This window comes from Triturus cristatus, chromosome 9, assembly GCF_964204655.1.
Source record: "Triturus cristatus chromosome 9, aTriCri1.1, whole genome shotgun sequence".
NCBI lineage: Eukaryota > Metazoa > Chordata > Amphibia > Caudata > Salamandridae > Triturus > Triturus cristatus.
The window spans coordinates 615,269,261-615,296,586 of NC_140592.1; the positions used below are offsets into that span (position 1 = coordinate 615,269,261).

At 46.9% G+C, this 27,326-nt stretch overlaps 1 protein-coding gene across 2 annotated transcripts in view; it reads right to left on the minus strand.

Annotated features, from left to right (window-relative positions):
- Window positions 1–27,326, minus strand: part of STRN4 (striatin 4) — a 276,698-nt gene that overhangs the window by 100,259 nt on the left and 149,113 nt on the right. For both annotated transcript variants that reach the window (XM_085625652.1, XM_085625651.1), the window contains exon 7: window positions 27,106–27,253. In XM_085625652.1, coding sequence (XP_085481778.1) covers window positions 27,106–27,253 — 148 coding nt within the window. The remainder of the gene's footprint in view (window positions 1–27,105; window positions 27,254–27,326) is intronic.

The window sequence follows — 27,326 nt, forward strand, 5'->3', positions numbered from 1 at the left end:
CACTGAAACTTTAGGTCCCACTGCAGAGCCCGCGCATATGCCATCTGGCATGATCGATCAGCAGGATACAGGAGGCCATGAGGCCCAGCAGCCTCAGGGTCATCCTGACTGAAACCCAGGATAGAGGCTGAAAGATCGGAATCAGAGCCTGAATATCCTGGACTCACCGTTCAGGAGGATAGACCCGAAAGTGTGTCGTATCCAGAACCGCTTCGATGAACAGGAGCTTCTGAGAGGGGAGACTACTGTCCGGGGCGAGCCCGCCTTCAACAGCCAGTCGTCGAGATAAGCAAAGACTTGAACCCCTGATCTGCGCAGATGAGCTGCGACCACCGCCATCACTTTCGTGAACACCCGAGGGGCGCTGGTAAGCCCAAAGGGGAGCACGGTAAACTGAAAGTGCTCGTGGCCTACCATGAAGCGCAGTTAACGCCGGTGGGCCGGCAGGACGGGGATGTGAAAGTAAGCTTCCTGCAGGTCCAACGCTACCATCCAGTCTCCAGGGTCGAGGGCAGACAAGACCTGAGCCAGAGTTAACATCTTGAACTTCTCCTTCCGGAGGAAGTGATTGACGTCCATGATGTGCAAGATAAGACGCAGGCCCTTGTCCTTCTTCGCACCAGAAAGTAGTGGGAGTAACAACCACGTCCTACTTCTGGCGCAGGAACTCACTCGATGGCCCCCTTGGCCAAGAGGGCCGCGACTTCCTTTTGAAGAAGTGCCAAGTGATCCCCCGACATGCAGTGGTACTGGGGTGGCATGGCTGGAGGGGTAGTCTCGAAGAGGAGGGAGTAGCCCCTTCGGACTATTTGTAAAACCCACCTGTCCGAAGTGATGGGGTGCCAGTGGGGGAGGTGATGGCGAATCCTGCCGCCCACTGGCGTTTGATGGGCTTGAAAAACTGGACTAGGAAGGTTTGGAGGCAGTGGTGGCTGGAGTGGAGGTGGACTGACCCGCCTGCTGGCCCCCTGACCCGGCTCGGCGGGTCCCTCGTCCACAGCCGCACTGAGACTGCTGCTGCGCAAGACATGTGGCTCTGAAACAAACGTGTTGGGGTGTCCCTTCCGTGGCCACGAAAGGAGCGAAAAGCAGAAGGCGGAGGAGGGCGCATGGCGGAAAGGCCCAAGGACTTGGCCGTTGCCCCCATATCCTTAAAGCGCTCCAATGCACTATCTGCTTTATCGCCGAAAAGGCGATAGCCATCAAAGGGCATGTCCATCAAACTGTTCTGGACATCCCCAGAAAAACCACCATCGTGAAAATCGCCTTGCCCAGCGAGTCGGCGGTGTCAAGGCCACAACGAATAGTAAACTTAGCTGCATCCCTCCCTTCAGCAATAGCTTGAGAGAGCACTGTCCGGGCCTCCTCTGGACATTGAGGCAGCACACACACCACCGTATCCCTCACAGAGTGTGAATAACGGCCCTAGAGGCATGTGGTGTTCACAGACCGCAGCCCTGAAATGGCGGAAGAAAAAATCTTCTAACCGAAATGCTACAGTTTCTTGGATTCTCTGTCCACTGGTGCGGTAGGGAATGCGTTTGGGGACACAAAGGCTTGGACAACCATGCTCTCGGGGTGGGGTGTTGGGAAAGGAAAAGGGGGTCGCCCGGGGTCGGGCGATGGCGTAGGGTACATTCCTATCCACAGGTGCCCAAAATAACGTCCGAAAGTGCATCATTAAAAGGCAGCAGTGGCTCCGAAGAGGTAGCCACCGGCTTAACCACTTCTATCAGGTTAGCCCTGACTGCCACTGTAGGGAGCTCGAGGTAGAGGTCCTCGGCCGCCCTAAGCAACACCACTGCATAACTTGTACCCTCCTCCGTAGCCACGGTAGGAGGAGACAGCATGCCAAGGTCAGGAGAGGTATCAAGACCATTGACATCATCAAACTCCTCTGCCCAGTCCAGGTCAAAATCACATTGTGTTGTGAGAGGGTCCTCAGACCCCTCCCAGTTCTCCCCTTCCTCCGAAGGCTGATAAACAGGCCGAAAATAAGGAGGACTGACTAAGGGATAGAAATCCACCATCGGCGTTGGAATCGGCATCGAGCGACGCAAGTCCGGCGCGGTATCCACATCGGGGCTGAAATAGGCGACGTCGTCCGGTGGGCCGGCCGACGTCGGAGGTGGTGCCGGAGTGGTCGACGTCGGTGGAGGTGTCTCAAGGTCAACCAGCGTTGATCCGGGATCCAGGCACGAATCCATGGGGGTCCTGCAGCTCCGGAGCCGAAGCTGACAGCAATGCCGGAGCCTCCGGCAGTAAAGGGCTAGAACCCCCAGTCGGGACGGTGGGGCCCGAAGGCGCACCGGTGGGGCCCGACGGCCCAAAGAGGCAAGCCATGGCTGACAGAAATTCCTGCAGCTGGGCGGGAGTCGCCAACGGACCCGGAAAGGGCAGGTAGGCCGGCGGCAACAGCATAGGCTCCACCGGAGCGGCGTGGGAGGCACCACCTGCACCCTCAGCCGTATTGCGTGATAGGAAGTCAGAGAGGGATGGTGCTTAATCGTCTTCTTGGAACGCTTAGTCTTACCTGGCCCTGAGAGCTAAGACTTCGATCCTGATGAACCGTGGTGGCGGCTCCGCGACCGGTCCCTCGACCTCCCACAGGACCGGGACCTTGAGCGGCGCCGAGCAGACTGCCGGACTTCTAGCAACTTTCGGGACCGCTGCCACAAAGTCTTCAGTGCCATGGCCTGGCAGTCGGAGCACGACTTAGGGTTGTGGTCACACTCTAGGCAGTAAAGACACATGTGGTGCGGGTCCGTCACCGACATCATGCGATGAAAGTCCCCGCAGGTCTTGAAGCCGGGCATCCCTACTGCACCAGGAGTCGATCGACTCAAAAAATAGAGACAAAAAGCCTTGAAAAAACTCAGTCAAAAAGTGACTGGGGGTACCGCTCTCTCCAGATCTGCGCTTGCTGGCACAGAAAAAGAAAGAACTGACTTCAGCCCGCGAGGTCGGCATCTAAGTAGCTGCCGCCATGTCATCTCGGCGACCACGATGGACGCGGAGCCACATGACGCCACCTTCCAACGCGCAGGGGTACTGCAGACAAAAACTTTCGGGATCAAGTCTGATGCCTGAGGGTAATTCTTAGGTAAGGAATCTATCACGAACGTGTTTCTTTCAGATAAGTAACTCTCTTGAATGTAAAGTGTTAAAAACAAAATGGTTACTTACCAGTAGGAATAGTTTTGCAGCTTTAAGAATATTATGGATTCACATGCTGTGCATCATTCCACCATCTAGTGTTCGATTCCGGAATTGTCTCTTTTTTTTTTCTTTTCCTTGTTTTGGTCGCTGTCGACCACCATTTGGTGCCAGGTACATCCCCTGTGTGACGTCAGAAGCATTTCCTGGAGGTCGACGTGCGTGGTGGCCATCTTCAGATTCATTTTTCTGTTTTCCTTATGTTGTGAAATCCTTGAGATGGTTTTGAAATACTGTTGTAGTCCTTTGCTTCCCCACTTGTTTGTTTTCCTTATACAGGAGGCCGGGTGGGTCGCATGTGAATCCAGAAAATTCTTCAAGCTGCAAAACTACTCCTACTGGTAAGTAACCATTTCGTTTTGCAGCGTGGATCCTTTTCTGGATTCACATGCTGTGCATCAGATTATGTAGCGGTTTCTCCCGTGTCTGGGGGGCTGTGGTGAAAGGAAGACCTTGCAAACAGGTGTTGAAGCACCTTCTGTCCAATTTGAACTTCCTTATTCATTTGTATATCCACACAATAACGCTTTGTAAAAGTGTGTGGCGATGCCCATGTTGCTGCTGCACAAATGGAGTCAATGGGCCCATTGGCCATAAATGCCAGCGTTGCTCCTTTCTTCCTTGTGGAGTGAGCTGTTGGTTGCAATGTTAGTTCCTTTTTGGCAGTGGCATAACATAATTGTATAGTTTGTACTATCCATATTGCAATAGTTGCTTTTGTGACAGCTGATCCGGTGTGGTTATGTGCGTAAGCAACAAACAATTGCTTTGTTTACCTGATTTTTTCTGTTCTCTGTCAACAATACAGTAAAGTCCTTCTTACATTCAGGGTATGAAGGCTTGTCTCTGCTCTTGTTTTTGGGTCTTTGAAGAAAAATGGCAGTAGAATGTTTTGATTTAAGTGATACTTAGACACCACATTTGGTGAGAATTATGGGTTTGTTTTTAAGATTACTTTATACTTTAGGATTTGTAATCAGGGATCTTGAATTGTTAATGCTTACAGTTCACTTACTCTTCGTAATGATGTTGTAGCAATGAGAAAGGCTGCTTTCAGAGTAATATGTTTGAGATCCACTGTATGCATGGGCTCAAAGGGTTTTGTCATCAGTTGAGAAAGTACCGTATTTAAGCTCCATGTTGTTACAGGAGAAGCACTTGGTGGAGCTATTCTTTTTGCTCCTTCTAGGAATCTTTTGATGACTGGACTTGTAAAAAAGCATTTGCATGATTTTCCTTTTGTATATGCCACTATTGCAGCAAGATGCACCTTGAGGCTTGAAAAATTGATGCTGCTGTCCAAGAGGTAAGTAAGATATGTAATAACCGTTTCTTGTGTATTGATAGAATTAGTTTTGTTGTTACTGGTACAACATGTGGTGTATCTCTTCCATTTAGCTGTATAACATTTTCTTGTTGACTTTTTTCTTGCTTCTTTTAGAATTTCCATGGTTCTGAGTGGTAGATTGAGGTGCCAAAATTCTATGTATTCAGGCGCCAGGCTGTTAGTTGTAGCGTTGCTGGCTCAGGGTGAAAGATTTTTCCATGTTGAATTGTCTGCAGGTTTTTTTATGCTTTCATTCTGATCATTTCTCCTTTGGATAGTTCTAGGAGAGTTGAGTACCATGTCTGCCTTGGCCAGTGAGGAGCAATGATAATCATGTTTGTTCCTAGTTCCTTTGCTTTTTGTAGCACTCTTTGTATTAGAGGTATTGGAGGAAAGGCATAAACAAATGTCTGTGACCAGTTGAGTGAAAATGCATTTCCCTTTGACAGGTGGTGTGGAAACCTCAAGGCAAAGCTTTGGCATTTCTTGTTCTGCATTGTTGCAAACAGGTCCAACACTGGAGTTCCCCAGATATTGAATAAATACTGCACCGTTGTCTGTTTCAACTCCAAGTCGTGGGAGCAGTTGTTTTGTCTGCCCAGTTGGTCTGCTGTAATGTTGTCCATCCCTGGTAGATGTACTGTTAGTAGACTGATCTTTTGGGGTATCGCCCAATGCCAGATTTCCTGTGCAAGCTTGCCCAGGGGAAAATTCCTTGTCCCCACCCTGTTTGTTCAGGTAGAACATTGTAGTTGTATTGTCTGTTTGTATCAATATGTTTTTCCCCGGAATATGTTTCTGGAATGCTTTGAGTGCCAGAAAAACAGTTTTCATCTCCAAAAAATGTATATGTTTTGTTGAGTCCTTTTCGCTCCACGGACCATGAACTTTCAGCTGTTTGAGATCTGCACCCCACCCGTTGAGGGATGCATCGGTGGTGACTGTAACAGATGGAGTATGGTCCTTGAAAGGTCTCCCCTGTACTATGTTGTTGGAGGCCCACAATTTTATCTGTGCTTGCACCCTTTGTGTAACAACCACTAGATCCTCCCAAACTACTTTGGCTTGTGACCAGCTGTTGGTGAGCCATTCTTGGAATGGGTGCATGTGTAGGCGAGTGCGAGGGATGAGTGGGATACATGATGCCATCATGCCCATTAGTTTAATTACTTTCCTCACTGTCAGACTGTCCCCTCTGGTAGAGGGCTGTTACTTGATGGATAGCTTGTATTCAGGCTTGTGTGGGATAAGCGTTGGCGTTTTCTGTGTTCAGTCTTGCTCCCAGGATAGTTTTTTCTCTTTCTGATGTTGTTGAAGTTTTCTTGTGGTTTATTGAAAAACCCAGTCTTTGTAGTGTTTGGATTGTTTTTTTAACATGATTGTGACATGTTTGTTTTGTGCGTGCCCTTATGAGCCAGTCGTCTAAGTAAGGGAAGACGTGGATTTTCTCTTTTCTCAGGTGTACTACCACTGCGGCTAGGCACTTTGTGAACACCCGTGGAGCAGATTTTATGCCGAATGGGAGTACCTTGAATTGGTAGTGCGTTTCGTTGTGTAGGAATCTTAGGTACTGCCTGTGCTTTCTGTTCATAGGGATATGTAAATAGGCATCCTTGAGGTTTATTGTTGCCAAGTAATCCCCCTTCTCAATCTGTGGAATTATTTCTTGAAGGGAACACATCTTGAAATGTTTCGTTAGTATGAACCGGTTTATGAATGTTAAGTTCATGATTAGCTTTAGACTTTGGTCCTGTTTGGGTACTAGGAAGTATCGTAAGTAGTTTGCTTTGTACCACTGTTCTGCTTGTACCGTTTCTATTGCTTGTTTTTGGTATAGTTCGTTGATTTCTGCGTTGAGCAGTGTTTGTTCTGATCTGTTTAATTTTCTTGTCTTGGGTGGATTTGAAGGTGGTGTCTTTGTGAGCTCTATGCAATATCTGTATTGTACCAAATTTAATATCCAATTGTCTGTTGTTATCCTTTTCCATTGTGTGTGGAAAAAGGATACACTTCCGCCCACTGGTGTTTTGTGTGGGTCCTTTTCCAAGATAAAGTCAGTTAGACCGGTTTCCTCTTCCTCTAGAGGATTAGCCTCTTCCTCTGCCATTCCCTATTCCTCGAAAGGGCTGTTTCTGCTGTTGTTGCCACCCTTGGTAACTAGAGTGTTGACCCATTTGTTGATTTGGGTTCTGCTCCTGAGATTGTTGTGTCGCTTGCTGTCCTTGACCAAAGCTGCCTCTACCTGTGGTTTTTCTGTTACAGAAACCTCCTCTTTTAAAAGAACCTCTTTGCTGTAGGGCTCCCATAGCCCTTGCTGTTTCATTGTCTTTTTTAATTTGTTGGAGCGATTCATCCACCCTCCTTGCCAAACGGAGCTTCTCCGTTGAATGGTCTGTTGATAACTGAGGTCTGAACTTACGATTTGAAACCAGAAATGCTGAGCCAGGCATGCCTTCTGAGGATGGTTCTTGTGCGCATTTGCCTGCTTGCTTTATCTACTGCATCTAGGGCTGACTTTAGGCAGGTGTTAGTCACGTTTTTCCCTTCTTGGACAATAGATTTTGCTCTCTTTTTGTCCTCCTCTGGGATTCTGGTCAGCAACTCTTCTATTTCGGCCCACTGTTGGTGGCCATATCTGTTCAACAGGGCATTAGAGTTGGCAATGCGCCACTGTGTTGCAGCGTCTTTCTCCATTCTCCTCCCCACCATGTCCATCCTTTTGCTTTCATTTTCAGGTGGTGGTCCTGTGTTAGAGACTGCATTGGCTCTCCTCCTGGCTGTGGTGATAATGATAGAGTCAGGTACAGTACTTCCCTGAATATATTTAGGGTCTTTAGAGGAGGGTTTGTACTTCTTCTCTACCCTGGGGGTTACCCCTTGTTTGAAGCTGGTTCTTTGAATGCTTCTTTGCCTTGGTCCAGGATGCTTGGCAGCATAGGCAGTTATTGTGTCCCTTTTGAAGCTGGTGCCAGTGTCCTCTAGAGGGACTCCACATTGATTTGCTGCCCTTTTGACAATGTCAATGCAGAAAGCTATGTCATCTGGAGGTGAAGCTTTCGAAGGATAGCAGCAAATCTTTTCCTCCGGGCTCTCGGTGTCGAGGTCGTTCCACTGTTCCTCGAATTTTTGGGAGATTTCCTCCTCTTCCGGTATGTCTCCGTATTCTTCCGGTTCTTCGCCTCGAGGTTGTGGTGTTGGCGGAGAGTCGAAGATCCCTTCTTCCTCTCCTTCGGGGTCTACTGCCTCTTGAGCGTCGACGCTCTCTGGTTCGGCCGCCGGTGTTTTGGAGATACGAAGATCCTTCAATGAAGCATCAAAGTCCTTCTTTTGTAGGAGCACTGCCATTTCTTCCTCGAGTCTTCTACTTTCCGACCTCGAGGACCCTTTCGGCATCGGTGACCGGCGATTTTCTTCTCTTCCCGACGTCAACGTTAGTCTTCGGCATTCTAGTGGTCTTTTTTTTTTTGCGGGTTTGGCGTCAACCTCTTGTTTCAGCGTTTTCTGCGATTTTCCCTCCTCGGTGACCATAGGTTGGGTCCTGTGGGGTTCTTTTAATCGCGGCTGGCCTTCAATCGCCTTCCTGCTTGGCGTCGGGGCTGCCTTGTGCGCCTTATATTCGTGGCCCTTTGGTTCCAACTGCTTTTTAAGGTGTCTTTGCTTCTCCGCTTTCTTTTTCGGATCCTTAGCCTTTTTCTGTGTGTGGATCTTTTCGGAGTCCCCCTCTAGGACCTCGACGCTCGACCCTTCATGCATTGACTCCGCTGGTGCTCCATGTTCCTCCTCGTCGCTCGAGAAACCCAGTTCTCTTAGAGAGGTTTTCTTCGCTGTCTGCGACACTGGGGTGTAGTGAGCCTGTCTTTGACTTCGACTTGTCCTTTGACTTGTGTTTTCAGTAGGAACGCTGTGCAGGCCTCACAGTCCTTGTCGTCTTTGGGCAAGCAGAGGTTGCAGACGTTGTGTGGGTCGCGTTGTGCGTACTTGTGGTGGCACTTGAGGCAGAACTTGAAGGGGGTATTCTCTATTGCCCCTACCTCACCATTTGTGGACTAGTGTGGCCCTCTGATTCCTCCTTACTCGCAACGATGATGATCGCATTTAACTTTTTGGTGATGTCGATGATCAATGTTTTTCTTCGATACTCTTCTTTTTCAAAGTTTTTGGGGAAAACGAAAAAATTGTTTGGAGCTTCCCGTCTCGATCCCAGACCCAATGGCGGGAAAAATAATCTGAACATGACCACCACGCACGTCAACCTCCAGGATACCGTCTGACGTCACACAGGGGATGTACCTGGCACCAAATGGTGGTCGACAGCGACCAAAACAGAAAGAAGAAAAGAAGAGACAATTCCGGACACAACCACTAGATGGCGGAATGATGCGAAGCATGTGAAACCAGAAAAGAATTCACGCTGCAAAACCATTGTTATCAACTTATTGCTCTGGGTTTTCATAGATGTCCCACAATCATTGTTAATTTTTATCATAATTTCATGAAAAGTGATGTGCAAATTAGTGAATACCTAACATGTAATTTAGCTGTTGCTATTACAAGTAGCCAATGACTGTGTAATAATGTGGTGAGGAGATTTTAACCTTCGGCCCTGTTCCATTGCTGATGACCGAGTATGTGGGCTAGAAGACAGTTTTACTTCTAACTTTACACACTTTGAACATAGCCCATGTGGGGATAAATTGAACATATTGATTTGGTCTCATGACCTTATAATGGCGATCGATCTGACTAAAAACTGCTCCCCATTAACCAACATTCACAGAGAGCACTGCTTTGGGTGCTGCTGCCAGGATTAGTATCGGGACTGCTGGTTTGAATGCTGTACTTTGCCTTGTGGTTGATGTTGTTACCCTGTTGAGAAGAACCCCCTTCCTGTGGGTCTTCCGAGGTTAAATCCTCCTCTTTTGAAGGTTCCCCACTGTTGCAGGGCCCCCATAGCCCTGGCTGTCTCATTGTCATTTTTAGGTCTCGCCTGACCCAGCGCATACGCTGGTCTGGCGAGACTTATTGAGAGGGCTCCAAAAAGTGCTACCAGGCCAGTCTAGAGCTACAGTGCATGTGCGCGGGCGCGTGCGCCACGCTTGACCGCGATTACTTTCACTTTCGCGACCGCACAATCATACTCTTCCTGTGGCTTGTTTTTCCCCCCACTTGGTGTCTTTTTTATGGTGTTTCCTGCAGAGCGCCTTTGTTTTCTTCGGCTCGCCCAGCTTCCAATAGGTGTTACAGGTCCTGCTTACTGTTTTCCCACCTCACGGCAAGAGCACCCTCCCGAAAATTACATCCTAGATGGCCCTGAGGGCATGGTTGGCCCCTACTATGTTGCGCTCCCCACTCAGATATAACCCTTACAAAAGTGTGTTAGCTTTCCTTTTATTTTTGCAAATAACCGCTGTATCATGGTGTTGAGGGACGTTACTTTATTTATAAGTTATAAACCAAAATACACACTCTTGCGTTGTAATGCACTTATATGTAATAAAAACTGCGTTTCTTTGGTGGGTGACCATTGCTTATGCCCAAAAACACGTTCAGAATAGATTGCCCGCTGTATAACGCTCTACTATTCTTAGCTTTTTGTATTTTAAAACCCTACAGCCTCAGCTGCTACTGAAAGCTTCACCTCGCGCTGCATGCTGGGACAGGAGAGACTAGTGTTGACTTTCTGATTGAGCCCGCCTCTTTCTCAAAAGTTCTGGAGTTGAGCAAACGGCAGAATTGAGCGGACAGCGCCGCTGTGTGTCTTGAGGCATCACGAAGTTGCAGTATGAGGTGGAGGTCATTTTCTTTTTCTTGGGTAACAAAAGTAACATACGTGCAAATTTTTACCTCGGTTATCATTTTTGGCAACTTTTATGCTGCATGAGATGTATGCACTGTATAATAGTTACGACAGCCTTCAGCCTAATTTTCCATTCACAGCGGGTGACATTTGCAAGAGAATCCTTTTGTTGTTGCTTCTTACAAAATCATGGGGTTTTAATCGCATTGCTCCGTTGCATATGCTAATAGCTGTGTCACGTGCGTTAAATGTTGTTTTCATTCGTTGGCCAATAATCAAAGTTAAGTCATTTCGTCTTTTTTAATACCTTAATTGTGTTGGTCGGCATCTATGTGCAGCCACATGTGCTTCTTTCTATGGAAGGACTGGTCTTTTTGCGAATCACCGGCTCACCTGTCACTTATCTGGACCCTGGACCCTGTCTACTCCTCGGCGCACCCGCTTCGCGGGCGCCCCTTCGCCTGTCTCGTGGAGGAGACTGCACTCGACACCTGTGAGGACCATTGTGGACGGAAAGCGGCAGCTGGCGTGCTGTTGCTGCAGGGCTGCGAGCGTGCGGGGACTTCAATTCCCAGAAGTCCCTGCCAGACCGACTGAGAGCTTCCGGTCCGCTCTCCCTGCTGGCCCGCCCCCCGCCCTCCTGAGGATTCAAAATACCATCTCACTCCCGCAGCGCGGGACGCAGCCTGGACGAAGACCGGACAAAGAGCGGGCCGTTTGTGGCCGTTCGTGGACGGTCGTGGTCGGGGCGGGCCCCCTCCCCAATTCGAGCTGAACTGACCAGGCCATTCACCCAGCCGGTATTGTGAGTACATGCACCTTTGCCAACCGGTGTCCTGCTCATCTAACATTGGCCGCCCATATCTTGAGTATAAACATTGTAGTGTGTGCTGGACATTTTTAGTGATATTTATCCTCCTGTTATAACCAGAGGTTCTTCCGTTTCCATTGTTTGTGAGTTTGATCGCCTGTTTGTTCATTCCCCTAAGTATGGCCTCCTTAAGGTCTGGCAGGAAGGTGGCAAGAAACAGCGTAGGGGGTCAGGTTACAGGGACTCTTGACAATTTCATTACTAGAGCTTCTCGTGTTCTTGAACACGAAATTTTGTTAACGGAAAAAAGACTGTCCCTAGAACTTTCTGCCAAAAGATCATCTCTTGGCAATATCATGTTGGCTGTTTCGCCGGTAAATAGTCAACCTCAAATTCCTTCTACTGGTGATAGTTTAAATGTACAGCCGGATACCCTCGATCATTGCCCGTTGGCGGATATTCAGGAGATAACTAGTATCCCTGATACCAGTAGTGATCAAACCACTGTCAGTACTGATATCCCGCAACCTACCACCGACCAGCAAATGATCCAGGTTCCCAAGGCCAGGCACATTCCAAGTAAAAGGAAACGTATGGGAGCATCCCTTAAGGGGAAACGAGCTAAAATCCCCAAAGCGTCCAATACATACAAATCTGCACCTACAAGCGAAGTTAAAAATCCTGCAACGTCTGCTAGTTTACATTTGGCATCTAGTGGTTCGAAGTCCCCGTTCCCATCCCCTGTTCAACCAAACGCAGACTCTCTTACCTGTGATCTTCTCAAGCCTATAGAGAAGTTATTTAAATCATTACTCCTCCCATTATTGGAGCGAGTTACGCGTCTAGCCTCCTCACTTGAGAGGCTAGAGGGTATGGTATCTGCTAACACGTCCCTGCTGGAGAAGATTGCAGTGTCTTCTGTTGACTATGCAACCTCCTCTAACAATGTCATTGTAGATAAACCTAGGACTGCCTCTACTGCCCATTCACCTCTGGATGGAGTACTACCTAGCATCCCGACACGCAATGTTCAGGCGGTGGACGTTCCATGTCCTCAGGCTAATATTGAGGTCCCGGGAGAAACAGAATGTAATACTATCCCTGAGGCAGCTGTTTCATATCAAAACTTTCCGACTATCAATCTCCCACCTGAGTCGCAGCCATATACTATTATATTGTTGGATGTACCCCGGCTTCCCCAGTCAAAGTCTGAGTGTCATAACGACTTAAAGAATAAAGTCTCACACTGGCTAAATACCAACAGGCCTTTACCTATTGGTCTACGGACCGAAATAATGACCGTCCGCAGGGTATGTTGGCTGGGCAACAGAGCTAAACAGGTGCAGGGTGACTGTGTGATCATAAATTTTCGCGACCCGAGGGTTGTCAGGCATATCTGTTCCTTTTCTAACACCCAGAGAGGGACTGGCATTTCTACAGTGGATTTGTCATATTTTTTTCCACACAACTCCACTGTCACTACACGGGATAGGTCCTATGCTTGGGAAAGGGTAAATAGGCCTTCCTACCATCAGCTAAGGCCGGATTTCCATCTTCCCCTGTCAAACTTTTACACACCCTTGAGCTCATTAGATGGGGTTGACTGACAGTTACCCCACCTGGTAGATTCGAATAATTTGTGGGAAGTTTGTTCCAGTTCAGTTAACCCAGTGCAAGCAGGGAGTGGGTGTTCTCGGGGGGCCCAAGTTGGTTTGGCAAATACGTTTTCCAATACTCAGTTTTCCCATCCAACTAGTCCGTCTCTCCCCCCCATTGATCCTTCCCCAACTATAAGCGAGACTAGGGGCCCTATAAACATTAATATCGACACTACCCCAACATCTGTAGTACCATGTACAATGTCACTTAGTTCTATGCCCCTGACCCTGGTTTCGTGGAATGTTGCGGGCCTTGGTACCAGGGTATCCTCTGAAGAATGGGTAAGTTGGGTTGACACCCACGACATCCTGGTTTTCCAGGAGACATGGGCTGTGGACCCGATCTATCTCTCAGGGTATGTGAATTTTTCTAAGGGGGCAAGTCGTGGCACAAGGGGCCGACCGTCTGGTGGGCTTTGTATTTGGGTTAAGCAATCCCTTGGGTATTCAATCAAGGAAATAGCTATTGATAGCCCTGACCTATTAATTATTTCCTTGCAACATGACAATGATCCTGTAGTCCTAATTGTAAATATTTATAACAGAGGCCTCCCCGGGGGACGGGGCACTAATACCTTTCTATTATTAGATGGGTTTCTTGACACTATTGATATGCTTACAAATGTTTTGATTGTGGGTGATCTAAATTGCTGTTTTGAACCTTTGCTGTCTACTCGAGACTCATTAACCTGGGAAGTAGATGTAATTTTAAATATTCCCTCCCTCGATCTCCCACCTATTAAGAGGTGGACTGAATCAGCCACACAATGGATGGGACTATGTATGGAGCGGGGATTCAGGGCCGCCAATGGGAGGACTGCCTCTGACAGGGGTGGAAAGATGACTTTCTCAGACGGCCGTCGTTGTAGCAGCAGAATTGATTATGCCTTAGTTAAAATCGAGTTCTGGTACACTTTAAGTGATATGGCGATATTAGACCGCCCGGAGAGTGATCATAATCCGTTGGTTTTAAGTCTTTTACTCTGCCCAGCCCAGAGAGCCAAACCCACAGAATTAGTCACTGCGGAAGCCGTTTTAACTAATGACCAACGGAGGGTACGTTGGGACATAGTTGCAATGGATGCTGAATTAGTGCACAGGATCCGCTCCATGGTTTCCGGTGCCCTGGTGGACATTCAGTCTCTCCAGAACACCGAGGATGTGACTAGTAAAGCATCATGCATACATGATCATCTTTTCACTGGCCTTAAATCCCTGTTTTTAAAACCTTGTAAGGCCAAGAAATCCTTAACTCCAAAATCATCGTCCTGGTATAATAAAACCTGCCGAGAATCTTATTGCAAACTAAAATCTGCCATTGCTAATAAAGAACTAGATAAGGTCAGATTGGCCAGGATAAACTATAAAAAGGTGAAGGCCAAGGCAAAACAGGAGTGGGATAACGATCACTGGAACAACCTCTTGGCTGCCAGCAAGCACAGGAACTTAACCCTCTTCTGGCATACTGTTAAGTGGGGTAACAGCCAGAATAGCCAGGTCCCTACCAATCATGTCCCCCCGGAAGCCTGGGTGACTCACTTTGAATCCCAATTCTCAGACCCCACAGTTGTCGAGGGGCCTGCCCCAGTTATTACAGGGGATCCTTCCCTCTCCATAACTTTAAATTTTGACTGCGCCGAGGTCGAACAGGCCTTAAGCAAGGTTTCAAGTGGCAAGGCGCCGGGCATGGACTGTGTTCCTGCAGATCTCTTTAAATCTGATACATTGAACTGGGTGCCCTACATCGCACACTTTGCCAATGCCGTAGCCAGAGGGGCAGATATCCCAGATTCCTGGGGGGGGGCTGAGATTCTCCCCATTTTCAAAAAAGGTGATCGTTCATGCCCGGGGAACTACCGCCCAATTAGTCTTATTGACTCGGTCCAGAAAATTATCGCTAGAATGATCTTGGCACGAATCCAGGCTTGGATTGAGCAGGAGGACATCATCTCTCCTCTCCAAGCCGGTTTTAGACCGTGTACCAGTACCATCGACCAGGCTTTCAAATTCCAACTGATTGTCTGGAAAACGGTCTATTTGTGTGGCGGTACTTTATATGCTGCCTTTGTAGACCTCCGGTCAGCATTTGACCTAGTCAATAGAACTAAACTATGGAGCGTACTGGCGGAGCTTGGGCTTCCCCCAGCCCTTTTGAATATCATCATTAGGCTCCATGATAACAACTACGCTCAAGTCCGCTGGGGTAAACAGGGCCAGGTTACTGGACGGTTCAGGGTGAATCGGGGTGTCAGGCAGGGGTGTGTACTTGCTCCTACTTTGTTTTTATTGTTTATCAACAGTGTTGTTAAGTACTACTCCAACACATCGACGGACGCTCCCACGCTTGGAGGTATCAAAATCCCACTCCTTATGTTCGCTGATGACACCCTACTTCTCTCTCAGACCCTATCAGGACTACAGGCGGCACTTAATGTCTTTACACATTTCTGTTCCGATTTTGACCTGGCGGTCAACGTGTCCAAAACCAAATATATGGTTTTTAATAAAGGGAGAGGCATAAAGGGACATGTTTTTATGGACAAAGTTCTGCTTGAGCGTACACACGTTATGACCTATCTAGGTGTAGTTTTTGAAAATAAGCTGGACTGGAGGCCGCAAGTTGATGTCCTATCTTTAAAATTTGCCCAGCTTTCTGGCTGCCTAGTTAAAGAACATAAGCAATCAAAGTCGAGAATGATGGGCCCCCCCATCAAAATCTTTAATGCGAGGATAAACTCTGCGATCCTCTATGGTGCTGAGCTCTGGGGTTTTGCAGATCTTTCTCCTTTGATTAAGGCACAATACAAATTTTTTAGATTACTTACAGGCCTCCCATGCTCCACTCCAGTTAAACCCCTCCTGCTGGACCTTGGCTGCCATTCGTTTGAAGACATCGCGAGGTTTAAGCCACTGGCCTTCTGGAGGCGTTTATGGACAGTCCCTGAGCTGGACCTATATGCAAAGGCCTTCCTTGATGTGCGCTCTATTCTAGGGGCTGGCAATATTCCGTGGTTCAAACAGACCAGGCTGCTCCTGGAATCCATGGGATTGGCCAACTTATGGATCGACCCGGTTAACAATCCCTTTCCCTCCAAGAAAGACTTTAAGAGTCTTTACTGGTCTATGGTGCAGCAGAAACATATTAACACAGTCACTGCTGAGTCCTTGACGGGAAGGTTCCTGGCCCAAAAAAGAACCCCATTCCTCGAGGCATACTGGGATACCATCACCAGACCCTGTGACAGGAAACTTTATCATCAATTTAGGGTAGGCACACTCCAGACTAACTCTTTCACCAAAAAGTGGAAGGGTATGTCTAGTGACTCTTGTAAAAGTTGCCCTGACTGTATTGATTCTGTTGGTCATATTTTCTTTGTATGTCCTGCCTATGCTGCACCCCGTGCTAAATGGCTCAAGCCTTTATGTCAAACATTGGGCACTAGGCAAGGGTTAGAAGCCCTTGAAATGCTGAGATTTGAGCCCAGTGAATATGTTGCTATTGCTGTTGCCAAGTTCTTGGCCTGGGTTTGGTTTATTCGAAACAAGAGGCATTAAGTCATTGACCCATTTTTAACCACCTTGATTATGTTTCTTTTTAAAACCGTGTTTTTTAAAATATGTATTTACATTTTTAATGTTTTGTAAATGTCTTTTATGATGAAATGCATCGACAATAAAGACTAATGAAATGAAATGAAATGACTCTTTAACAAAGGAGTTTATTGCCTCATTAATCCAACCGGTGTCCAAAACAGTCTTATTTAACAGGGATGTAAACATGGTCTTGCTCTGTTCAAAGCAGGAAGGCACAGAAACACTTTTATAACGGCAAGCCATTTCAAACTGTACCAGAGCAGGCACTCTGGAGCAGTTCAGTGGGTTTAAATGAAAATAATTGTGTGGTAATGCTGAACAGAATCTGGGTATTTAGAGAGTCACCAGTTCATCAGACCTCCTTAAGATGTGCTGTCTTATCTTTAATACTGATTTTATGCCCCCCAAACCATTGTATTACCAACAGCTTTTAAGGTGCACTGAAGACAGGGGAATATGTTCATAATTGTATTTTTTGTTGCATTTTTTTGTGGTAATTAATTTAAGATATTACTGTATGTGGGTCTAACCCCTCTGCTATAGGTCCTATGTGCACCGTCTAGACTTCTGCCCACAACTAATGCCAGTCCAAATGTATAGCTGTGAAACTATTCATTTTATTTCTATTTCTATTTAAAATTATTTGTACAGCGCACGTACACCGGCGGTTTCTTGGCGCTAAAAACTGAAAGAGGTCAGAGAAGAAGTCCCGGGTAAGGGGAAAAAAGAGAGACTAAGGTATTAATTAAAGGATTTGGCAAAAAGGTATGCCTTGAGTTGTTTCCGAAATAACAGATATGGGGTTGAAGCCCTGAGTACTGCAGGCAGAGAGTTCCAAAAAGTCGGGGCGAGAGTCGCAAACTTCGAGCCTCCCCATTTCTTTCTTCGGAACCGTGGGACAGTGAGAAGGGATTGGGAAGATGACCTCAGTTCCCTAGATGGAACGTAGGGAATGATCTCCGAGGAGATGAAAGCTGGCGCCGTGCCCAGTCGTGCTTGGAAGGTGATAGATGCAAGCTTAAACTGGACACGGGCCCAGACGGGAAGCCAATGTAAAGCTTTCAAAAGGGGAGTGGTGTGGGAGGATTTAGGGAGTTTGAACACCAGGCGTGCCGCCTGGTTCTGGATCTGCTGCAAACGCCGAAGACTATATGCAGGGATACCTGCATATAGGGCGTTGCCATAATCCAGGCGGGATACGACCATGGCAAGAGTGATAAGTTTTAGGGCATCAAAAGAAAAGAAACGGGACACCTTGCGAATGGTGCGAAGAGCCAGAAAGGAGGAAGAAACCACAGAGCTCACCTGGGAGTGAAGAGTGAGTTGTGAATTGAGCTTGATGCCTAGGGTTTTAACCGAGGTGGAGGGAACAGGTGGGGCACCAAGGGAAGGGGGCCAGAAAATGGGGGACCAGGGGCTGGATGAACCACCCGTCAACACCAGCTCGGTCTTATCTGGGTTGAGCTTAAGATGGTTGTGGTTCATCCAGTCTCGGATGTGAATCATAATAGTTTGAAAGTTGGAGACAGAATCGGGGGAAGAGGAGAGGTTGAACACAAGCTGGAGGTCATCCGCATAATTAAATACGGTGACCTCCATTTGTTGCAATGAAAAAATAAGGGGGGAGATGTAAAGATTGAATAAGAGGGGGGAAAGGGAGGAGCCTTGGGGAACCCCGCACTGAACGTCACGGAAGTCTGCATTTTTTTGTGGTAATTAATTTAAGATATTACTGTATGTGGGTCTAACCCCTCTGCTATAGGTCCTATGTGCACCGTCTAGACTTCTGCCCACAACTAATGCCAGTCCAAATGTATAGCTGTGAAACTATTCATTGCGCAGTTTACACCCACAGAAGAGACTTTCCCTTTTGACATCTTTCAAACTACAGTTCTTTCATTTAAATGATATAGGCAAACGCGACGCTAAACTTTCAACAAACAAAACTCTGTAGAGAAAAATATGTTCACCAGCTATGAATTGTGTGTAATTTTTGCAGAAAAGTACACCTTTTTCGATGCAACAGACCATGGAGGTTCCTACTACTCCCCTTAAAACAATGCAGCCCCCTGGCACATGTTGTCCTTGTTCCTCCACCTTTTAGTTGTTGTTCTTTATGTTCAGCTCTAGTCTCGCCGGTAGTGTAACATATGGTGATTTGCTTTACAAGGAACGTTTTATAGCACATGATAAGATCTCTGCTCTTTAAAGAGCCACCCTGTTACACTCTTTCATCCGTTTCCCTAAAAGTTGCAAAAGATGTGCTTTAGGATTAAACCATTTCACATAAACGAACAAGCAAACAATTTAAGCTAGCAGGTTAAAAAGGAGAATGTTGCCACTCGTATTAGGCAAGCTTATTATGTATCAATCAATATTAACTTATGTTTTGCATGTGAGCAGGGACAGCTTATACACTATACAACCTCATGCTACACGACCACAGTATTAGACCGGGACATATTAGCATGTCATGCGAGGACGCCTGTGTACGGTGACAAGGATGATGTTAAGGATATTATCATGTTCTTCCAACAACCATCTACATCCCTCCATCCATTTACCCACCCACTGTCTTTCCAACACTCCCCTCCGTCCATCCATCCATATATATTCCCCGTGCAGGTGCATATTATGCAAACATACATATGTACCTAATGGATATTAAAGATAGGTGACATGCATGCACTATATTTGCTAGATAATAAACATGTAAATACACGCATCAACAATGTAACTAAACACACTCATACACAAGTAGGCACGTACAAACGTCCAGTTGTGCTTAGTGCTTTTTGGAGCCAGCACTATAACCTTTTCAGGCTTTGACGCCAGCATATTCCGATTTTGCTTCATGATGAAGTCGGCATATCTAGTGGATTGCCTATCTTGACATCAGCATACCTCAAGGTTGGTGTATCTTGGCGTAAACATATCTTGTTATCAATATATATGGTGTCTAACATCCTGATATGGGCTTTCTATTCTGTGCAGCTCTCACCCCCATCTATCCACCATGCCTCAATTCCACTCCACCACCACACAATTCCATAACTGACTATTCCCATCGAACCCACATAATTCCATTCCACAACACATACATCCACTCCACTCCAAACCACAACACACTGGTGAAAGACATTGCCATTTACAACACCAATAGCTCTAACTCTTGCAAATGCGAGACCTACTGGCATTGCCAATGCTTGTTTATTTTCGTTGTAGGGATTCATCTACCTCACTTTCAAAGAAGGCGTCTCCTGTGAAGGGTTTATTGATTATGGAAGTTTGAACTTCCTGATTGAAGCCTGAAATTCTAAGCCGAGCATGCCTTCTTAGTTTTTTGCCTGTGCACATTTGTCTGCTAGCTGTATCAGCAGGATCTAGAGCTGATTTCAGGCAGGTGTTAGCTATGTTTTTTTCCTCCTGTATGAAGGATTTTGCTCTCAATTTATCTTTTTCTGGGAGCTTGTTCATAAGTTCCTCAATATCTTCCCATTTTTGGTGGCCATACCTATTGAGGAGGGAATTAGAGTTTACAATGCACCATTGCGTTGCTGCCTCCTTCTCCATCTTTCTCCCCATGTCCTTTCTGTTGCTTTTCCTCTCTGGAGGTGGACCTGTGGAGAAATGAGCACTGCTCCTCCTTCTTGCTGTGGTTACAATGATGGAGTCTTCCACTGTGTTCCCTTGAATTTATTTAGGGTCCCTTGTGGAGGGTTTGTATTTTTTCCCACCCCTTGGGTTTACTCCTTTTGCTGGGGCAGGCTCCTTGAAGGCCTCCTTGCACTCGTCCAGAATTCTTGGCAGCATTGGAAGGTATTGTGTATCTTTCGTGGATGGTGCTTATGTTTATAGGAGAAAATAGGAGTCTCCATTCTCCTCTTCTAAGGGGACCCTGAGGGTATCAGCTGCTCTCTCGATGATGCTGTTGTAGAAGGCTATGTCATCCGTTGGCAAAGCCTTTAAGGGATAGCTACAGACCTCTTCTTTAGAACTTTCTGTGTCAAGATTGTTCTACTCTTCCTCGAACTTTCCTGTGCCTTCCTCCTCATCTGGAACGTAGAGTTCCTCCACAACGTCCTCCTCGTGAGGTTTGGGGTTGCCAGGGCTTCGAGGAATATCCTCTTCTTCCTGGGCCTCTGCGGTATTGGAGTGTTTCACAGGAATTTTAAATTCCTTTAGCACCTCGTCGAATTCTTTCTTCCGTTGAAGGAGCACTGCCATGTTTGTCTTTAGGCGTCTTTTCTTCTACTCCACCTTGAGGGCCCTTTCGGCGTCTGAAGCTGGGGAGATCCTCTTCTTGGGCGTGGTGCATTCTGCCTCTAAAGGTATGGTTTTGTCCTTCGTTGTCTCTTGCCTGGCACCTGTCTTCATTGATTTCAACCTTTTCCCCTCAATGGGATCCGTGGGGTTCTTTCAGCTGCGGCTTACCCTCGGTCGTCGTTTTCTTTGACGTCTTGGCTGGCCTTTGTGCCTTTTTGAGGCCCTTGCTATCTAAGTCGGTGAGGGTTTTTTTGTTACCTTTCCATTTTCTTATCTACATCCTTCGCGGGCTTTTTTGCGCTACACCTCTTGACGACATCCCCTTTGAGGATCGAGATGTCCAACTATCCATGGATTTTGCGGTCACCCCTGTTCATCTTCATCGCTTGAGAGGCCCAAGTCTCTCAGCGATACCTCTAATTTCTGACTGACTAGCATGGCTGCGTGATGGTCCACCCTCTGCTTTCGACGGGCATTGAGAGTCTTCGACACAAATACAGCACATGTCTTTCAGTCCTTCTCTTTGTGATACCTCTGCAGGCAGAGGTTACAGATGTCGTTTGGATCGCGTTGTGCAAATCTGTGGTGGCAATTAGGGCAAAATTGGAAAGTGGTATTTTCCATGGCCCCTACCTTGTCTTATTTCGGTCCATTTGCGTCTCTGTTGCTCCAGCAGGATCAACACGACAGGGAAAGGTGTCCGGAGGTCTATCTCCTTCTCTGGTGTCTTAATCGATGAACAGTGTTTTCCCTCAAATGGCAAGATTTTTTCAGGGATTTCGTCCAAAACTTTGGAGTGTCTCCCCTTGCTTCCAGACCCAACAGAAGAAAACAGAATCTGAAGATGGCTACCACGCACAGGAACTTTAGGAGTGCCGTCTGATGTCACAAAAGGGATGGGCTTAGCACCAAATGGTGGTCAATGACACCCCAGAGAAAAAAGTATTGGCATAGCCAATAGGTCTTACCTTTGGGACCTTATAAGAGTTTATTAAGGAAACGTACCTAAATGTACTTAAAGGTGTTGTGTAAGCATTAACAGATTTAATATAGCTTCCTTACTTTTAGTTTCTACACATTTAATATGGCTTCCTTAATTTTAGTTTTTGACCTGACTAAATAATCAAGCAATGCTATTACAAAATGTGCTGCATTATGCTACATAATGAATAAGGCCTGTCCAAACGTATTGGGTAGTTTGAAGTATGTAGTTAGTAGTCGCCTAGTTATTTTTATTACAACTGTGCCAAAAGACACTCCGTTTCACCATGTATTGCTAAGAGGGGATAAGAGGAAAAGGGTTGGACAATAATCAAAACAACTTTAGGACTATAGAAGGGCTATCAGAGGGAATCAGTGGAGAGAGTGCTATGACGTAAAGGATTTAAATTTTATCATACTGCAACACCTCTCTTACAGCTCTATTTCAAGGTACTGAAACCACAAATGTACCACTAACATGGAGTCCTGAAATGGAAAACCCTTGTGAACAAATAAAAAACAGCATGCCCTTAAACTTCTTGTGCTTAGAATAAGCGTGCAGCAGAAATGCTATGCTGACTCTTACCTCCTTCCATGTATTTCATCACATGCACAAACTATTGCAGCGTACATCACCAAATGCATAAGTCAAAGTTACAAGCCACATACTCCATTACATACAAATAATAGCACATTTTAAAATGCCTGTGACCAAGATGTACATCATTACATGTAAAAGTCACAGCTGAACACAGCATGACACATTTAAAATGCCACGTAACCACCACATGCACGAATCACCGCCATGACAATATCACATGTACACATCACCATAATGAGGAAAGAAAATATATTGCTCTGAAGTAACCCAGTGTAGGAAGCTGGCTCTGTATATACTATACCAAAGTATGGTATCGTGTACACAGAGTGCACTGGATCCCCAAAAGCTTACAGAGGTAAAAGTAAATAATACCTTACTCTCCATTTGTGGTAGTGTGGGCGAGAAGTAAGGCAGAGGGTAGTGTTACGCATTTGTTGTACACACTCAGACAAGAAATAATTTCACACACTCAAAGACCTAACTCTGACCAATTGTTTTGTATTAAAATATTTCTTTGTTGTATTTTATTTTCAGAATCAAGCTGGACTTGGTGCAGGTAAGTAAAATACTACCTTTTAAGAATAATACAGTTGAAAGTAATTGAATGCAATTGGCTTTGTTACAAGTAGGTCAAATGTTCAAAAACAGTTCAAATTACTTTGCAGTTAATTTTTAGATTACTTTTCAGGATTATTTTTCTACTCAGTGTGATATGCCTAGTTATCACACTGGGACACTTCCTGCATAAAAGGTAAGTACGTCTGTTTTTCTTAAAACACAGTTTCTTATACAATTTCCAACTCCACACAGAACTTTTTCACAAAAACGCAGTTAATGCAGTTCTATGGGAGAAAATCAGGTTATCGGTTTTAAGGTAAGTACTCGGTCTTGGGAGTGGGATCTCGAGGGGTTAGAACCCACAAAACAACACCCTCAGCGGCACTAGGGCGGCTGGGTGAAAAGTGCCAAGGCCCAATGTTATACAATGGGGGATAGAGGGCCTGCGGTTGGTTGCTCACAGGCACGCCACTTGGATGTGGGAGCAAAGCACCTAGGGTTTAGCTCAGGGCAAACGGGGCTCCAAGATGGCACACAAGGTGCACCCACAGCAGCACTGTGGTGGCCGGGTGCAGGGTGCTGGATCGATGTCGGGAGCCCTGATGGTTTCAATGGGGAAGCTCCGGTCAGAACAAACAGTGCAGACTCGGGCACGAAGATCTTCTGGAGGTGACCACCGGTTGGAGAGGTAAGTTGGGATGTCGTGGGATGCCGGGACACTGTCAGTTGGGGTACACAAGGCCGTGGGGCATCGGGTGCAGGGGTATTTTTTGGTGTGGGTTTTTCCTTACCGTCTCTGGTCGGGGGGATCCTTTAAATAGGGGCTGCAGGCTTCGTTGGCAGATTTGAGGTAGGTCATGGATCACCAGATCCCAGGCCAGGATCGCCGGGGAGACCTTGTGGTGTTGGGCCACTCGAACTCAGGCCGTGGGCGTCAGTTGCAGAGTGGTGCAGGCTTTCGTATTTGGCTGAAACCAGAGTCTGTTGGTGAGCAAATTCGGTGCTCACAGGAAACAAAGTCTTGTTAGGGAAGGCAGGGCAGCTCCTCTGGGTTCTGGATGCTGCTGGCTGCAGGACACACTGAGATTCCGCTGAAGCAGATTGAGGTCAGGACAGGCTGGTAGGGCTGGGGCCAAGTCAGTTTGGTGTTCTCCTCTTCTTCCTACAGCACGGCTCTTCGGTCCTTCTTTCTTCTTGTCTGAGGAGGCAAGGTTCGAGGTTTCCCCATAATTCTAAATTTAGGGGTGTTTCAGGTAAGTACAGGTTGGGACCAATGGGTCTCTTCCTTGGAGTGGGTACACCCCCTATTATGCCCTCCCTCCTGTGGGAAGGGGGCATAAGCCTCACTCGGGTTGCCTGGGTCCCCCCATCTTCAAGATGGCGGGGACTGAGAGTTGAGCTTTGCCTCGCCACCCCACCTGAGGGGTGTGGTTGGCAATGGTGGGCACACCTCTCCTCCTATCTTGGTTTTCCCACCCAAAGTGGGCTCAGAACCAGTGGGGGCCAGTTGTTGGGAGCAACAAATGGCTGGGTCAGCTCACAAAGGCGGCAAGTCTTTGAAGCTTCCCCTTCGTGGACCCTGCCTATTCTGTGGGAGGAGGCTTGGCAACTCGGCCCAGGATGTGCTTTCTTTAAGGACCCCAAGAGAAAGAGGCTCTGGACTCAGGGTTCCAGAAACATGTCTGGGGGTGGCAGCTGGCAAGCAGCCAGTCAGCCAGGACACTAGAGTTAGGTCGTTTTTCAGGGGGAATCTCTAAGATGCCCTCTGAGTGCATTTTGCATTAAATCCCACACTGGCATTCCGTCCATCATTTGTTTGTTGTAACGCTTTTCGCCCTAAGTGGGATGGGTATTCCCAGACGTGGGACCCGTGCTCACTACGCCACTGGAGTCAAGCTAGCCTGGCTGATGACGGCTGATAGCCAGAAACCGGTCCTAGGATGCTTGATTCCGGTCCAGGGAAGACATGGCTTGGCAGTTCGGGCTTGACTGTTCCCATGAGGCACAGGGTCAAGACTGATTTGCATATGGCCATGTCTAAACTGGGGTGGTGTAGTGGGCAAAAGTACGATGGATTTAACCCAGATCTCTTGACTGGGGGAGAATGTATGCATTGTCAGCATTCCGGCCATCATTTGTTTGTTGTAACGCTTTTCGCCCTAAGTGGGATGGGTATTCCCAGACGTGGGACCCGTGCTCACTACGCCAATGGAGTCAAGCTATCCTGGCTGATGACGGCTGATAACCAGAAACCGGTCCTAGGATGCTTGATTCCGGTCCAGGGAAGACATGGCTTGGCAGTTCGGGCTGGACTGTTCCCATGAGGCACAGGGTCAAGACTGATTTGCATATGGCCATGTCTAAACTGGGGTGGTGTAGTGGGCAAAAGAACGATGGATTTAACCCAGATCTCTTGACTGGGGAAGAATGTATGCATTGTCAGCATTCCGTCCATCATTTGTTTGTTGTAACCCTTTGGATGCCTGCAGTGCCCGAAAGGTCCCTGCATCTTGTCACTTTCATCTGGAGCCATAAATCACAGCATAGGGGGGAGGATGGTGTTCGACAGGCCAAGCTTCCTGAACACTTTTCTGCCTTTCCTGCAGAGAGCAGCACCCCAAGGTCGGCCAGTGTGCCCCGGAAAAGCTGCCCAGTTCTCCCCCGCATGCCTCCCAAGCAGTAACCATTAAAGCCTTGAAAAATATATTGCGGCCATGTTGGAATTGTGTTCATGGCACTGAAAAAAAGAAGACTGCGGCAAACAACCGAAAAACACTGACGTGTAAGCGGACATGCAAAATGGGTGGTCCCCACAAAGTAAAAAACACACCCAAAGGCGGGCCAAAGAGCAACATCTTACGAGTAAGAAGAATGGACTTAAGAAAGGCACAACACGGAACAAATAGAAAGTGGTGGGCGTGGCATAAGCATCCCGACCAGACAGCATGTCTCGTAAAGCAGGCATGCGCGCTGGTAGGCTCTTCCTAAAAGGGAAACAGACAATGCTGGACCCAACCACTAGATGGCGGAATAGTGCACAGCATGTGAATCCAGAAAAGGATTCATGCTGCAAAACAGAAGTATTCATCAGAATATGATTAAGAGTGAAAGACATCTGGCATACTATTGACCTTCTGCACATAAAACCCCTTAATAAAAGCTTGAACAAAGCCTTCAGGAAGCAGTTCAAGCAAACCCTTTCCTAGGCAACTCCAAAAATGAAGCGAAAACTAGCACAGTGGATGATGTTGGCATCAGTGCTGACACCAATTTAACAGGCAAGCCCTTTGACAGCAGTAGAGGAGCTGCTAAGGTAGGGACAACATTAGGAAAATCAACAGGGGTCAACTAGCATCAGGGTAGAGGCTGCCAGCAAAGGCATGGTAGAAGGTCCCGCAGGTGCCTCAGTGCTAGAGGACACATTACAGAGAGCTGTTGAAGGAATGGACATAGCCATCAATGTCAACACTACATCAAGCTCAGCACCAACAACCAGAAAATCCAGGAATAGAGCCAGCTGCAAGGATTATGGAGAAAGAACAGAGCTAATGCCAGGGTCAGGTCCTCAAAAACAGAATACTGTTGTAAAGAAGATGTTGAGGTTCGAGTTGGGGAACAGCTTCCTGCCTATCAGAACATCTGTACTGCAACCAGGGGCAATGTTGAGAGACAGAAACGTCCTATGTCCCATACATCTTGAACTTGGTGCAGGAACGCTTTCTCAGGCATTTACTCTGCCCCTAATTCAGGATCTGAAGAGCTGTCAACTGAGCTGCTCATAGCAGTCGCTAGACATAAATTCTCACCTGGTCTTAGATAGCCCATGAATGTATGAAGCCACATACATAAGTAAATCTGAAGATATAAGCAGGACAGAAACTCTAGATGTAGATGCCAGGGGGTTCCGAAAAGGATCCCTGAAAATGAAGGAACAACATTCATGAGATCCTACACTTTTTATAAGAGACATATTCCCTAAGGGCAGAGCAAAATAAGATTTTTAAATGAAATGATGCACATTGGAGGGTGCAGGAAAAACAAAGGAACAGACGTCGGGAGTGCCTTTTATGGATCAGTAACTTAACATCCTTGGAGACTGGTGTCACGCTGGAGCCGTAGAGCCACACACCCACTATTTCAGTTATTTCCAGATCCAAACTGGAAGGAAGTTCACGTGGTGAGCAATCTGAAGGTTAAAATATCCATCAGAACACCCCTAATTTTTCACTACCCTTTGTTAGGCCACTTCAATAGTTTAAGTGCTTATAACAACCACATCTCAATCAAGTGACAGACCTCTTAAATCACCAATTTCGTTGATATCTCCTGTATGTCGGTTTTCACTGGTGCCTTCTCCATCTTCACCAGAACCGAGAAAATCAAACTCGTTAAGCGCATCTTCTGAATCTTCATCCTCCTCTGGCATCAATGGCTCCGCAGATATCTAGGATAGGAAAAAAGATGAAAACCACACTGAAATCAATTGCTTTATTGAAAAAAATCAGCCAAACCCATAT